Source organism: Nymphaea colorata, chromosome 1 (assembly GCF_008831285.2).
Source record: "Nymphaea colorata isolate Beijing-Zhang1983 chromosome 1, ASM883128v2, whole genome shotgun sequence".
NCBI lineage: Eukaryota > Viridiplantae > Streptophyta > Magnoliopsida > Nymphaeales > Nymphaeaceae > Nymphaea > Nymphaea colorata.
Window position 1 is genome coordinate 43,959,475 of NC_045138.2, and position 15,417 is coordinate 43,974,891.

At 38.6% G+C, this 15,417-nt stretch overlaps 1 protein-coding gene across 3 annotated transcripts; it reads left to right on the plus strand.

Moving 5' to 3' along the window:
• Window positions 1-1,261: 1,261 nt before the first annotated feature.
• On the plus strand, window positions 1,262-13,961 carry LOC116262450 (pentatricopeptide repeat-containing protein At5g15280, mitochondrial). Of its 3 annotated transcripts, none has more exons than XM_031641859.2 (4): window positions 1,262-5,701; window positions 6,032-6,106; window positions 11,052-11,636; window positions 13,645-13,961. In XM_031641859.2, exon 1 carries the CDS (start codon window positions 1,684-1,686, stop codon window positions 5,284-5,286), a length of 3,603 nt encoding a protein of 1,200 aa, XP_031497719.1. In that variant the 5' UTR covers window positions 1,262-1,683; the 3' UTR covers window positions 5,287-5,701; window positions 6,032-6,106; window positions 11,052-11,636; window positions 13,645-13,961. The 3 variants fall into 3 exon arrangements, with proteins under 3 accessions (XP_031497719.1, XP_031497736.1, XP_031497728.1); XM_031641876.2 differs by having other exon boundaries at window positions 11,573-11,636; XM_031641868.2 differs by lacking the exon at window positions 11,052-11,636.
• The last annotated feature ends 1,456 nt before the right edge of the window (window positions 13,962-15,417 follow it).

The window sequence follows — 15,417 nt, forward strand, 5'->3', positions numbered from 1 at the left end:
TATAACAAACATACCTTGTCGCCACATAGGTTCAAGAACGGGATCAGATGGATCAAAAACAACTAATTCCTATAGAGTCATAGAACAGGCCCAACCAGAAACTAGAGTTGTATGCATTATATGGACAGAAAACAAGCGACAAGGATCATTCAATCCGATAGTATGAACACAATATCAAGGCAAACCCATGGAAATACCCCTTCATCAAGGAAAGATAGACACTATGTAATTTTGTTGGAAAAAACTATGCTATGGACCTCATTCAGTGATTATCTGAGTGCAAGGGTAATGAAACAATTCCGTTTTGTTCGCAGGTACAAAAAGAAGTAGAGTTATTTTATACCCGATAAGTGCCAATACAGAATTACAAATGTGACAAAGTTATTGATCTTTGTTTACAATCAATGCTAATAAAAGAGCCCTTTTGACGATCCACGATACAAAAGAAGCAGTTCGAGAATTACCAAATATGGCATCATAGACGTAGAATTACCAAATATGGCAAAAAAATGAGGGTCTGATTGAGTATCAAGGACCAAAAGAATGTACACCGAAATATCAAATGAAAGTATACTGATCTTTTGTCATTACTGAAAAAGTTCATATTTTGCCTGGGTCTTCATACTAGTATCATCGGAGTAGATACACAAATTACATTTAATACAAGAAGCCAAATAAGTGGATTGGTCTGAATAGAAAACAAAAAAAGAATTGAATTGAAAATCTTTTTTGGAGTTGACACATTGGCATCTTGATATCATTAGGAGCAAAAAAAAAAAAAAAAAGGATAAGGGACCAAAGGGAAAAATTGGGTCTATGTTCAATCAATCACACCTATTAAAAAAAATATTTTGTTTCAGTACAACCCATAATGACATATGAAATGGCTCATGGGATAAATCTAGCTTTTCACAATAATTTAACAATATATTGTTAACATTTAAATAATTAATTTAAACATTTAAATAGTAAAGGATTTAAGCATAGTTATTGTTAACAAAAAATTAATTATTTAAATAAAAATAGTAAATATATATTATTTTTAATTAATATATCTTTTGTGAGTTAACTATGTTCTAGTGTTACTAAATTTTTAATATATTAATTTTTTTCTTATTTATGATTTATTATAATTAATATATTAACAATAAAAATAATATGCAATTAAAAATGTTTACTGTGCACGTGTAAGGTTAAAGGTAAATACCCATAATATTGGTAGCAGTGGCATCCACTGATCCACAACTCATTCCCCTACCAAACGAGCTACAAGTCTCTCTTGGCCGCTCTTCCATGGGCTACCAATCGCTCGCCGAGTCACTCGCACAAACTCCGAGCGCCGCCGCCCTACCTCCTCCGTCACCACCACTATCATCACCTTCTCTTGGCCCCCGGAAGATCGCGAGCATCACCACCACCACCGCCATTATCATCGCTAAATGTGTCAGCCGAAGACAAAGATGGTCTTATTCTTCAATTTACAATGTTCCGGGTTTTTGCATCTCATGATGTTCGTTACCACCGACAACAATTTTGCTCAAGCGGGTTTTTTGTCTCCATTGACGCTGCATTTTGTCGAGGATGCAGGGCAACTTGCTTTAAATTCTTCCGGCCAAATCTTAGTTCACTTAGTCGGGCGGATAGATCCCCCGTCTACCATTTGAGTAAAGCAGAAGCCAAACTATGATGAAGTTCCGGATTGTTTCAAGCTGTAGAAGATTTTCTTCAAGCATCTCCCAACAGTTTTCGGGCATTGTGGAATCTGTTCTGACAAGATGGTCTGACGTAGCGGTGAAGAAGGTGCAGAGCTTCGAGGGGGTTTCTCTTGCGACAATTCTTGAGCTTTTCAATTTTCTTCCGGAATCCATTCGTGGACTCCGGAGGGTTAAGGCGTTGAATTCAGATGATGTGTTGAAAATTTTGGTGAGTTGTTTGGAGGAATGCAGAGTAAAGGCTTTTGAAGCGAACATTGTACATTCTGCGTGGAACCTGTTCATCTGGGCTCCTAACCAAAACCAGTTTGGTTATTACCACCTTCCTCAGTCATACAACGTTATGCTTTCAATGCTAATTCGTGGCGGGATGATCCGGAAGGCAGAATCTCTTCTTTTAAGGATGGATACTGAGGGAATTGTAGTGGATTCAGGGAACTTGATTATGCTCTTGCAAGAGTATGGTAATATTGGTGACATAGATAGTGCCCTGTCTATGCATGAACGGATGAAGAAGAGATGTTGCTCACTGAATTCTTCTTGCTACAAGTCTCTCGTTAATTGTTTCATCGGAAAGAAGATAATCCGTCCAGGGCTAACGTTTCTAGTGGACCTGCTGGAGATGACGCCCAAGATAGAAAGTCAGGATTTTGAGTGTGTCATTGCAGCACTTTGTGAGGAGGAAAGGATTCAAGACGCGACTGCGGTCCTGAGAAAGATGGTTGATTTAGGATTCGAGCCAAACCAGTATATTCTTGATAAGATTTCATATGGGTATTGTGCGCAGGGTGATTTTGAGGGGCTGTTAAACTTTTTGAACGAGTACCTACACGAACCGATTGATAATCGATTATGCAATAAGATCATATATTCTCAATGCAGGGTTTCGGGGTCCGAAAAGGCTTTCATGCTGATGAAACAATTAATCAATTTAGGTTTCGTTCCGGATGGAAAAATTTTCAGCATTCTAATATGTTGGTGTTGTAGGGAAGGAAGACTTCGAAACGCCATGATGCTTTTCTCTGAACTTATTTTAAGACGACTGAAACCTGATTTTTACGTTTATAATTCTATGATTAGTGGCCTTTTCACTGTCGGTCTAGGACATCACTCAAAAGAAGTTTTCTTTGATATGATCGAGAGAGGGATAGAGCCTGATATGTCAACACTTAGAGTTCTCTTAGCTGGTTACTGCAAAGAGCGGAAATTTGATGATGCAAAATGGGTGGTGCACAAGATGGCTAGTCTTGGTTTGGGTGTATCCTCGGGGTCAGAAGACGGCCTTACGGCAATATTTTTGGCTTTGAATCTTGTTTTTAACAGAGTTAAAATCAAGAGAGATAATACAGATGCTCTTTCCGGAGCAGAATTTTATGATGCTCTTGGCAATGGATTCTATTTGGAAACAGACGTTCATACGTATGAGGAAACCTTGTCTGCTATCTTATATGATGCATTAAGTCTCGACTTTGAATCAGGTATATTGAAAGAATGGAGCAACGGAAATGTGGAAATTGCATTGAAGCTGGAATACCGAATGGTGCGGTGGGGTCAACAGCCTTCGTTAGCAGCATATTCTGCCATTCTTAAAGGACTTTGTGCATATTGCTCCGATGAAGCAGTTGTTGGTCGTCTCCTTGAAATGCCAAAACGGTATCTCCATCAGATGGATCGTGAAATTCTTGATCTTGTACTGCAAACACTCATCAAAGGGAAAAGGACCTCTGAAGCACTGCTCATATTAGAGACTATGCTTTGGAGGAATCTCCCCATCAAGAATGGGATGCATATGGCTGTGCTAACAGGGTTATGCAAGGAGAGAAGACAAAGTGAGTTTCAGAAATGCTGGGAATTGGCACAACAGGATGGGTGGGTTCCATGTCTTGCTGACTGCAGAACTCTTGTAGACTGCCTCTGTGAACTCGGTATGCTTAGGGAAGCTCTAGAATTGCTTGAGAATATGTCGCTGAATTACTCTGATTCAGTTCCTTTTATCTTTGGGTCGTTTATTGAAGTACTTTGCTGCCATCCTGGCTTTGCTAGGCCTGCCTTTCTGCTAGTTCAGGAGATGCTTAAGAGGGGTTTATCTGTTGATCCTGCGCTGTATAGCTGTCTTATAAGAGGGTTGTACAAGGAAAACATGATTCTTGAAGCAATAGAGGTACTTGATGCTATGATAGAGAGGGCTCAAAATCCCATCTTATGCAGATCATTTCAGTTTCACACAGCACAAAGGTTGGGTCACATTTTACTTGAAAAGGTGTTGCCAGATACAACAGTCCACAGTGTTCTCATAAACAAGCTTTGCAGAATGGGGAAGATCTCAGATGCAATTATTATTTTCCAAGAAATCATGGCAACTGGTCTATGCTTAGATAATGCTGCTTTTGACGCTATTGTGAGAGCAAATTGTTTAGAGAACAACCTGAATGAAGTGTATGGAATTCTTTGTGCCATGCTAAAGTGGGGCATCATCCCATCCATGAAGACTTACGGTAACATATTAAAAATGCTTTGTTTGGGGGGAAAGGTAATTGATGCAGTAGCTATGAAAGATTTTTTGCTGAAAACAAGAGTGTATTCAGATACTTCTCTGTACAATATGCTGATTTACCAACTTTTTCAAATAAGTGATCTACCTATGGTCATGAATATTTTGAATGAAATGCATGAGAAAGGATTGAATATGGATTCTGTCGGCTATAATATTCTTGTAGTGGGCTTTTCTAAAGCTGGGAATGTCTCTAACTCGTTGGAGTTCCTAGAGACTATGATAAAGAAGGATTTGCGACCAAGCAATCGTAGCTTTAGGACTATATTTGCTAGTTTGTGTACCTTAGGCCAACTTGATAAAGCATTAGAATTAAGCTACAAAATGGAATGTAGAAGATGGGCTCACAGTTCTCTTGTTCAACATAAACTTGTCCAAGGTCTTCTTGAAGTTGGTAGAGTAAGTGAAGCAGAGCAGTTCATGGACCGGATGGAAGAGAAGGGCTTAGTTCCTGATAATATCATTTATGATGGCTTAGTTAGGCAATTCTGTAAGCACCAACGGCTAGGAAGGGCTGTTCATCTTCTCAATAGCATGTTGAGGAGAAGTAACCTGCCTACAGACGCTACTTATAGGATGATTATTCATGGATTTTGTCATCAAAATTCACTAGATCATGCTCTCAATTTTTATGCTGAAATGTTGCACAAAGATCTTGAACCAGGTGTTGATACATCTGGTGCAATAATTTATGCACTTTGTGACAGTGGACGAGCAGATGAGGCATGGGAGCTCTTATCTGAAATGCTGCAACGAGGCCAAGACCCATCAGTTATGATGTATGAATCTGTAATTGATAGTTTTTCCAAAATGAGCAAGCTTAAGAAAGGCTCTGGAGCACTGAGTGACATGCAACAGCATGGCTACAGGCCTGATTTTGGAACTCACTGGTCTTTTATAGGTAGCCTAGCAAAGACAGATGGCAAGGGCAATCAAAAGAAGAGGTTCTTATCTGAATATCTTACTCACAGTGGATTCTCTTTAACAAAGTCTTTGGACTTGGGATATATGGCTAGAAAGTAAATTATTATTGGAATGGATCTTCCCTTGGGGACTTCTCCATTTTTTATTTTTCTATATTCCAGCTTGAATTTTTTACTCTCTCAATCAGATTTCTTTGATGGAACTGAACTAGGAATGCTAGCCAAATGTGTATGTGGTTTCATGAGAGTTGGAGGTGAAAGGCATCATCTGGACAACGCTGTAGCTTGTTATTCCAAGGAAGGAGTGTAGTCCAAAACCTTGAGCATATAATCAGGCTTCTGACTCATAATACTTGAAATAATGATCAGAAATGTATTTATACTTGAGGTTTCTGTTCAAGCTTAAAGAGAATTATAGAAGGTCCTTGATAACTTGGACTTCTGTGGCAACAAGAAGCTGCCTTTGTCTGAGGTGAACACAGTTCCATGCACATACAAATTTGTTTTAAGTGAAGGTACTGGCAAGTTTTCATTCTAAGCCATGTTAATTTTTTCTGTCATGGTTTTCATCTTGTTGACTATAGTAAATTATTCTTCTTTCTCCCTTGCAACTGACATCGATGATGAAGCAGATGATGCTATCTCCCTGTAGGTGTTTGAATATTTTGGAATGTTATTTCTTTATTTTTCTTTTTCCAAATTGAAAAGTATGATCTGTTTGGTTAGACTTTTACTGATTGTTGAATATCAAGGCCTCAAGGGTATTAATGCTGATTGCTATTAACTTCCTTATAGGATGAAAATTTTTTATTATATTAATCTGTATTCATATATTATTTTGACAGGCTTTTTTGCCATGGTTTTCCATTGTGGATGGCAGTACTGTATATGTGGGTGGTAGAGCTATGCAGAAATCACAGGTATTTCATCTGTCATTTCCTTTTCCAATCTTAAAGTAGCATTCTAACATATTAGGTGGTAAATTTTGATGGGAATATCTTTTTTTTGCTTATAGCAGAACCTTTATGGTGATGCAAACTTCAGCTGGAGTCTTGTCTGTTACAGCCAGCAGTCTTAGAGAGAGAAAAACATCTTATTTACTAACCCTAATCTCAATAGTAAATAGATTAGGGCAGAGGTAGAGACTTACAAATAACATCAACCAAAAATAGAGAAATGTTTAAACTTTAAAGAGAACTCATAACTATTAAATATTGCAAAGGACCACCTAGAAACTTAAAGTTTTATAATTCAACACTCCCCCACCAATAGGAAGATCTTTGGTGAAGACATCTGCAGTCTGATCTTCAGATGATACATGAATAGTGGCTATGGTTCCTCCTTGAACAAGGCCCCAAATGTAATGACAATCTACTTCAATATGTTTAGTTTTCTTATAGAAAACTGGATTGTTTGCAATGTAATTGGCTACTCTATTGTCACAATACATCTTCATGGAAAGAGAAATGAACACACTTAGGCTAGATAACATGGATTTAGCCCAAGTCATTTCTACGATAGTTTGAGCCATAGCTCTGTACTCAGATTCTGCACTAGATCTTGACACCACACCTTGCTTTTTGCTTCTCCAGGATATAAGGTTGCCTCCCACAAATACACAGACTCCTGTGGTAGCCTTCCTGTCTTCGACTGAGCCAATATAGTTTGCATCACTTTAGGCTTCCACTTTCAAGGTCTTGCCTTTTGTGAACAAAAGTTCTTTACCTGGAGACGATTTCAAATATTTGGCCACCATTAAAGCTGCATCTCAATGAACTTTCCTAGGTCTTTCCATAAATTGACTTAGCTTTTCCACTGCAAAGCTAATGTCTGGTCTGGTCACAGTAACATAGAGAAGCTTTCCAATAAGAGATCTGTATGATCGAGAATCCATTAATTCTGATTGGTCATCATGAAGATGTATGTGTGGATTCATAGGTAAAGTGGCCGGTTTAGCTCTTAGCATCCCGGTGTCATGCAATAAATCAAAAACATACTTCCATTGAGATAGAACTACACCTTTGCTATTGCGGGCAACATCTATTCGCAGAAAATATTGTAGTTGACCAAGATCTTTTGTCACAAAGTGGTTTTGAAGAAACAACTTTGTATTAGAAATTTCTTGATCGGAGTCACCTGTCAGGATAATGTCATCAACATAAACTACTAGAATGATCATGCCTCTGGAATTCTTCTTGATAAACAAAGAATGATCAAGAGAGGATCTCACAAAGCCACACTTTGAGACCACCTCAGAGAACTTATGGAACTATGCACGAGGACTTTGCTTGAGTCCATATATAGCCTTCTTCAGTTTGCACATTTTTTTACACTCCCTCTGTCGTTCAAACCCTGTGGTTGTTGCATATAGAGTCATAGACAGTCTCATCGAGATCACCATACAGAAAGACATTTTTTACATCAAGCTGATACATATGCCAGTCATGGTGTACAACCACAGAGATGGTAAGACGAATGGTTCCCAACCGGGCAACAGGAGAAAAAGTATCAAAGAAATCAACATCGTAAGTCTATGTGTAGCCCTTAGCAACCAACCTAGCTTTGTCTCTTTCTATAGAGCCATCAAAATAATATTTCATGGTGAATACCCACTTGGAGCCAATAATGTCACAATGAGGAGGAGGATCAACAAGTTCCTAGGTGCCTCGCCGAACTAAGGCATCCATCTCATCTTGCATAGCTTGTCTCCACTGGGTATCTAATAAATCCTATTGGTGACAAGTAGGAACTGCATGGACAGTCAGAGCTTGAATAAACTGTTGCATACTTTGACCAACACCGTCAATAGAAACAAAATTAGATATGGGATGCATAGTACATTGTCGCTTGCCTTTGCGAAGAGTAATAGGTAAGTCCTAACAGGGATCAGAGATAGCTATAGTGGTCTCAGATGAACTAGGTATACTCACCTCATATGTACTTACCTCCTGAGAAGAGGTTGGGGAAGGGTCATGAAAGGGGTCCTATCAACGTGTGTAGACCAGCAGAGGATCACAAAACTTAGAAACCACTGAAGGAGACTCACTAGAAGGAGACTCACATGAGAATGACTCCAATGGAATGAGAGGGATAGGTAGTGGGTTAGATGATTGTAGCATCCCAGTAGAGGTAGGAGAGAGACTATAATAAGGCTGAGATTCAAAGAATGTGACATCCGCACTGATATACTCCTTTTGAGTCAAGGGGTCAAAACATTTGTAACATTTATGATTTCTGGAATAGCCAATAAAGATACAGTTATTGCTTGAGCAGTTAATTTATCACGTGTAGCTCCAAGGATGTGAAAGAAGCATGTGCAACCAAATTTTTTGGGAGCAATTGGAAACAAAGGTCGTTGTGGGTGCAAAAGTTTAATGGGAACCTGGTTGTCAATGGAGGATGAGGGTAAACGGTTAGTCAAGTAATAGGCAGTGAGGATGGTATCTCCAAAAAAATATGCAGATAAATGAGTATGAAGCATTAGGGACTGTGCCACATTTAAGAGTTGGCAATGTTTTCGCTCAACTACCCTTTTTGGCTGGGAGGTATGGGGACAAGTAAACTGAGAAGAAATGTCATTATCAGAGTAAAATTTCATTAGGGTAGATGCCTTGAACTCAAGAGCATTATCAGTGCAAATGCTTTTAACAAGAATATCAAACTGGGTCTTTATTTCAATAATAAGGTTCTTGAGAGTACATATGCCTTCAGACCTTTCTTTCAAAAGGAAAACCCAAGTGACTCGAGAATAATCATCAACAATGACAAGGAAATGACGAATCTAGACCTACTAGCAATTCTACTAGGACCCCAGACATCAACATGAAGAAAATCAAATAGTCCAGAATTGGACAGACTAATACTTGATGAATAACTGCTATGGGTGTGCTTGCCAAGTTGACAGGCTTCACACGGGACCAACTCTTGTACTAATAGATGAGGAAGCAGGTGACAAGGCTGGGAGACAGATGGATGACCTAGTTTGAGATGCCACAGGAACGAAGAGGACAATGAAGAAGTCGAGGAGGCTTGAATACCCACATAATCAGTCAGGATGTAGATGCCCCCTTTCTCATAGCCTCCACCAATCATCTTCGCACTTTGCATGTCCTGAAATGAACATAAACCAGAGTCAAATGTAACACGACAATGTAAGTCTTTAGTCAATTGTCCGACTGATAAAAGTTTAGTGGGAAACCTAGGAGCATATAACACGTTCGGAATTGTTATAGACTGAGAAATCTTAATATCTCCATAACCCATAATAGGAGACCATCTGCCATCTACAAGTTTCACACGACGAATCTAAGGTAATGTGTGGAGCAAGGTAAACAATGAAGGTCTACTACAAAAGTGTTTCGATGCTCCTGAATCAATAATCCAAGTAGTACCTGAATCATGAGGAGTAGTATTGATAGACATAGCATTGTCTATTATAACTGTGGAGCCGACGACTGAATAGATCTGTGTGCTAAGAAAACGCTCATACTCTGACTTGTTGATATTCACTATCATAGTCTTAGGATGGGAAGAAGACAAAGACCCCTCTACTACTGAGGACATATCCAATAGGAGACTGCTGCTTAGATGCAACATCTCTTCTTAGGGATCTAGCGGAAGGACGACCATGCTTATCCCAACATCTGTCTTCCAAATGCCCTATTTTTTCATAGTAGGTGCACTGAAATCTCGCACAACCTCCTCCTGAGCCTCAACCTATGCCTTCTCCCTGGAGAAACTACCTCCACGGCCTCCTGAAACCACCAAGGCAGAGGCAAGAGCATCATTGGAAGACGGAGAAAGGGTCACAGTAAGATGGCTGAGTCTGTTGTATGTCTCGGCTAGGTCAGGGATTTTTGCTCCAGTCAACGTCTACGCCTTTGCTATTGCGTATTCGGAAGAGACCCTATAAAAACTTTGCAACCATAGACTGCTCACGATGAGTCTTGTGGCATGTGGGACATGGAGGACGCAAAGCTTTTAGTCTTTCATAGATTGAATTGATGGAAGCGAAGTACTGAGCAAGACTTTGATTGTCCTGTTGCAAATTAAGTAATTCCTCCTCCACCTGTAAGATCTTGCTAACATTATTGTCATTAGAGTACATTTGTTTCAAAAAATCCCACATCTGTTTGGCAGAGGTATAATATGCAATAGTAGAGGTAATCTGTGGTTGCACACTATTCATGACCCATGACATGACAATATTATTATCTTCCGTTCATGAATTATATTTTCCATTATTCACCACAAACTCATTTTCTTCTATAACATGCTCCTTTCGATGTCCAATCACAGACATCATAAACACACGAGACCAAATCTCATAATTAGATTCATCTAACTTTACAGTATTGTCATAAGAAAAGGGATTGTTTGTGTTCTTATGCTCATAGTGCATCTCTGTCTTGCCTTCATCAGCCATAGTGTGAGGCTGGACAATATGACCTTAATCTGGTTGCAATTTGATAAAATCAAGAGTATAGCACACAACAATCAACTTGAAAGAATTTAGGTAGCAAAATTTTTTCCAGCATCAATAACAGTACTTAAAAAAATATCTATTAACTTGCTATTCAGTAAATCAGTCCACCAATCACAGCAATCAACTTAGAGGATCTAGGCAGCAGATTTTTTTTTTTTTAGCATCAATAAATGTACCGAAAAAAATTTATGAACTTGCTGTTCAAATCAGTCCACCAAACTTTCACATAGTAGGCTTCATATCATTGCTTACTAGAATCCATGTATGCATATAAGAAAAACATTCAATTTGAAAAGGGTATACCCAACTTGCAGCCACTTTTTCACAATCAGCTACAAAAAAAAAAAAAAAAATCTGATAAGAATATGGTCCACGTGCAGGTACTCTTCCACGAGCCCAGATCTGACTTAGAACTTTCCAATGCAACTCCCACGCAGTTGCTTACGCTCCACTACATCCACATTGGGAACCTAATCACACATACCTCTCACATGTGATTAGGTTTCCCTTCCACGCTGCTCCACTATCTCCTGATCAGCAGAGAAAAGAGAGAAAGGGAGGGTAGAGGAAGAAAAAAGGTGGGAAGAAATGGGGGAGAGAAGAGAAGAGGTCACCGGAAAGTAACGTCAGCCACTGGCAGAGAAGGGTAGAGATCGCTAGCTCTGATACCATGTTACAACCGGCAGTCTTAGAGAGAGAAAAACATCTTATTTACTAGCCCTAATCTCTTAGATTAGGGCAGAGGTAGATACTTACAAATAACATCAACCAAAAATAGAGAAATGTTTAAAGAGAACTCCTAACTATTAAATATTGCAAAGGACCACCTGGAAACTTGAAGTCTTTTAATTCAACATTATCTACCATTATACTATACTGATAGAAAGTGTTCCTTTTCCAGACAGGGCAAATTGTAATAGATTGACATCAACCTGCAAAGTTGTTAATTTTTTTGGCTTAGAAAGGTAGCAACTCTCTCTCTCTCTCTCTTGTGTGTGTGTGCGTGTGAGCATCTATGATCTCTAGTAGAAAATTTAAATCTGTGCTCAACGGGGCCTCTTACTGGAACCAAGATACAGCATGATCTCTAGTAGAAAATTTAAATCTGTGCTCAACTGGGCCTCTTGCAGGAACCAAGACACAATATGATCTCTAGTAGAAAATTTAAATCTGTGCTCAACTGGGCCTCTTGCTGGAAGCAAGATCACCACATAAACTGTAGTCTTCCAAGATAGATGTTGTGAATCCTGTTTCTTCATTTTCCTCTATCATTGAAATCTTGTGATTCCTTTTGATTGGAAACTAGGTGTGGTGAAGTTATGTACCCAACTTCAAAAAGGGAAGTATTTCTTGTTTGAGATTTTAGCATACGAAAATGTACTTTTCTTCATGATGATAGCTATCATGGTCTCTCTCTCTCTCTCTCTCTCTCTCTGTGTGTGTGTGTGTGTGTGTGTGTGTGTGTGTGTGTGTCTGCGAGCATCCATGATCTCCAGTAGAAAATTTAAATATGTGCTCAACTGGGCCTCTTGCTGGAAGCAAGATCACAGCATAAACTGCAGTCTTCCAAGATAGTTCTTGTGAATCGTGTGGCTTCGTTTCCTCTATAATTGAAATCTTGTGATTCCTTTCGCTTTGAAACTAGATGTGGTAAAGTTATGTACCCAACTTCAAAAGATGGAAGTACTTTTTGTTTGAGATTTTAGCATGCGAAAGTGTGCTTTTCTTTTTGAAGATAGCTATCTTGGGCAATTTATAAACACTATGGTTTTGGATAAATTTAATTTTGCTGAGTTAGCATCATCTTTGCATTATGAAACTTGATAATATATTTACGTGTAGTCTCTAAAGTCTAAGCAGGCTGCCACACAAGTTGAATTGCAGGTGTCTTGTAGGTGCAACTATCAGTTTTTTATATTATAATCTAATTCAGCTGCATGTATACTTGTGTATGGGCGCATTAACATTGGTCAGTTTTTGATGTTATACTTTAATTCAATCAAATGTATGTCTTATATGTGCACATAAACTTATTTTATACACAAACACACACACACACGTGTGCATATACCCCACATGTTTTGGAAGAGGTGGAAGATGCTGCACCTGCGTTCATGTGACAAAGACGATAATTATTTGGACCTGGACAACCAAGTCTCCAATTCATTCCATTCCATTTCCTCTACTAGGTTTCTGGAAGCCTATTTTGTGTTCTATATGAACTTAAATTGCTTTTCATTTCCTGTCTGATGGATTTATGAAAACACCACTACCATGGTGATCATCATTACAATCAGAATCTTCATCCAGTTATCTGGTCTAGCTCATCTGTAATCTTCAGTTATCTGCGTTGATGAATACCATATGATAGATGCTGGTGAGCTGGTTGAACCATGACACAACTTTTAAGCTGATCCAATTAGTTGCCCACAAAAACATGTAAACCACAACCATGGTTCTGTAGTGAAGTACAGATTCATCAATTCTATGTAGAAACACTTTAAATGGGAAGCAGAAGTACATTTTAAGCATGAAGAAAGAGAGGCACAGAACACAAATTCTCATCCAGTGGACTTAAAGACAACAAAGAGCATTAAAGTGAACTGTTTTCAGTGATCAAAATACTTGAAAGCTGAAAGCAGCACAGATGTAGGGAGAAATGTCTCCATTCATGCGAGTGAGAGAATGAGACAAGGCTGTGTTAGCTCATTTTTGTCACTTAAAATGTCCAAGAACAGAAAAGAAAAAAGAAAATGAAAAGGGAAAAATATTGTCAGCTAATATATATGTGTATATGTTGTATATATCATGTAGACGTACATATCAATGTAAATAATATATTAAAGTAGTATATATACATAGATATGTACTTCTATATATTATACAGGATGCACGCATACATACACACACATAAATATGCATATATATATATCAATTACATACTGTTGATCACCTTAAACAATTGTATTGCAGCTGGCAGTTCATTAAGAAGATAGCAAATTGAGGCGAGACAGAAGGTTTTGGTGGATAAGCAGTTGCTTAATATTCATATGAGGCAAAGGGTAGAGTAATTTTTTTTTTCATGTAGTCTTTGTTAACGTGGTAGCAGTCCATTTAAATGACACTCACCTGAAATGTGTCACTGTTTCCAATTTATTCTACTTCTATTGTTGCAATATACTTTATGCATCCTTAATGTGGATTTCCATGTCAATTTCCACATTAGGAGTTGCAATAGTTCAATATTCATCTTCGATTGATAATAATTATATTTTTTTGCTTCTTATGCACCATCAGATGAGTGAGTCACTGGTGCAGTTATGGTTGTTTGACTTACCTTGCAAATATGCTTTAGTACAAACATTTGGTTTCAAAGAAGAAAAATCAAGACAGAAAAAGTCCCTTAGAAAGAGTTCATGATTATATAATCAGTAGTCCTGCACTCGTGTGCACGGTGGTGCATACGAGGTGGAGAATGATAAGATTGACTTGCAACATGGACAATATGTGGAACATTTTATTTAAAAATCATGAGGTTGTCAGTTAAGGGTAGTTTAAATTTTGTACTTTTAATCAATGAATGCTGAATCTTTTCCGGGGAAAATTTTACCCTTTTTTTACTCGAGGATGCAATGGCAACTGAGATTTCATTCTAGTACATCCTGAAATTGTTTTCTGGTGTATCAGATGCCCCCTAAGCTTTAAGTTTGTTCAATGTATCCTAGCTATCTCATCCATTTATCATAATACTTGACTTTTGAATGACACAAAGAAGTGCACACACACACAAATATATATATGTATATATATGATTTTGTGGATTTCTTTGTCTAGGTTTGGATGGAGAAATCATCTGACCTCTCACCTCTCACAACACACAGCCCAATACAATGCATTGGGCTGTGCATTTAATCACATTCACCAGATTGCATCGGGCAGTCATGGTTGGATAGAGCTCAAAATGGCCGGAGGATAGAGAGAGAGAGTGTGTTTATGTGTGTATACATATATAGCAAGTGTGTGTGTGTGTATATATATAAAGTTTCTCCTTATGCTAGCGTTTTGGCATAAGGGGTATGACTGTGTCGTTACCCGACGCCGTCGAACCTTGCAGTGGGGAGGACTTCTCCTCCCCCTACGCGGTCCGGTGATGCCCGCGGGGGCCTTGCAGGGGGAGGAGAAGTCCTCCCCGCTGCAAAAAAAAAAAACTACATTCAATGCAGCGCCCAAAAAAATTTGCATTGCGGAAAATTTTTTTGCAGCGCCTCGGCGACGCTCTGTGGGTTCATCGCCGGCGGCATCAAGGAGAGGGTGGGGGAGTGGAGGTGTGGAGAGTGTGTACCTATATATATATATATATGTATATATATAAATATATATACATTTATATATATACATATATAATCCAATGAGTGTGTATGTGTATATATATGTGTGTGTGTGTGTACATGTATAATCCAGTGAGAGAGTGTGTGTGTGTGTGTATAAATGGGAACTCAATTCCAACTTCGTTGGTGTTGCGTAATGGAGAAGGGGGAGAACGAGAGAGAGAGAGAGAGACGAAAAAGACTTAATTCATATCGTGCTCTAATCTCTACTTAAAGAGAGATTAGGGCACGCCTGTGGCTGTTACAAAAGTAAGACAAATAAAATAGTAAAAAGACAAGGGAATTCTAACTTTTAAATAATCAAATGACTATCACACGGAAGGCCAAACTTTCTAATTTCAACACTCCCCCTCAAGCT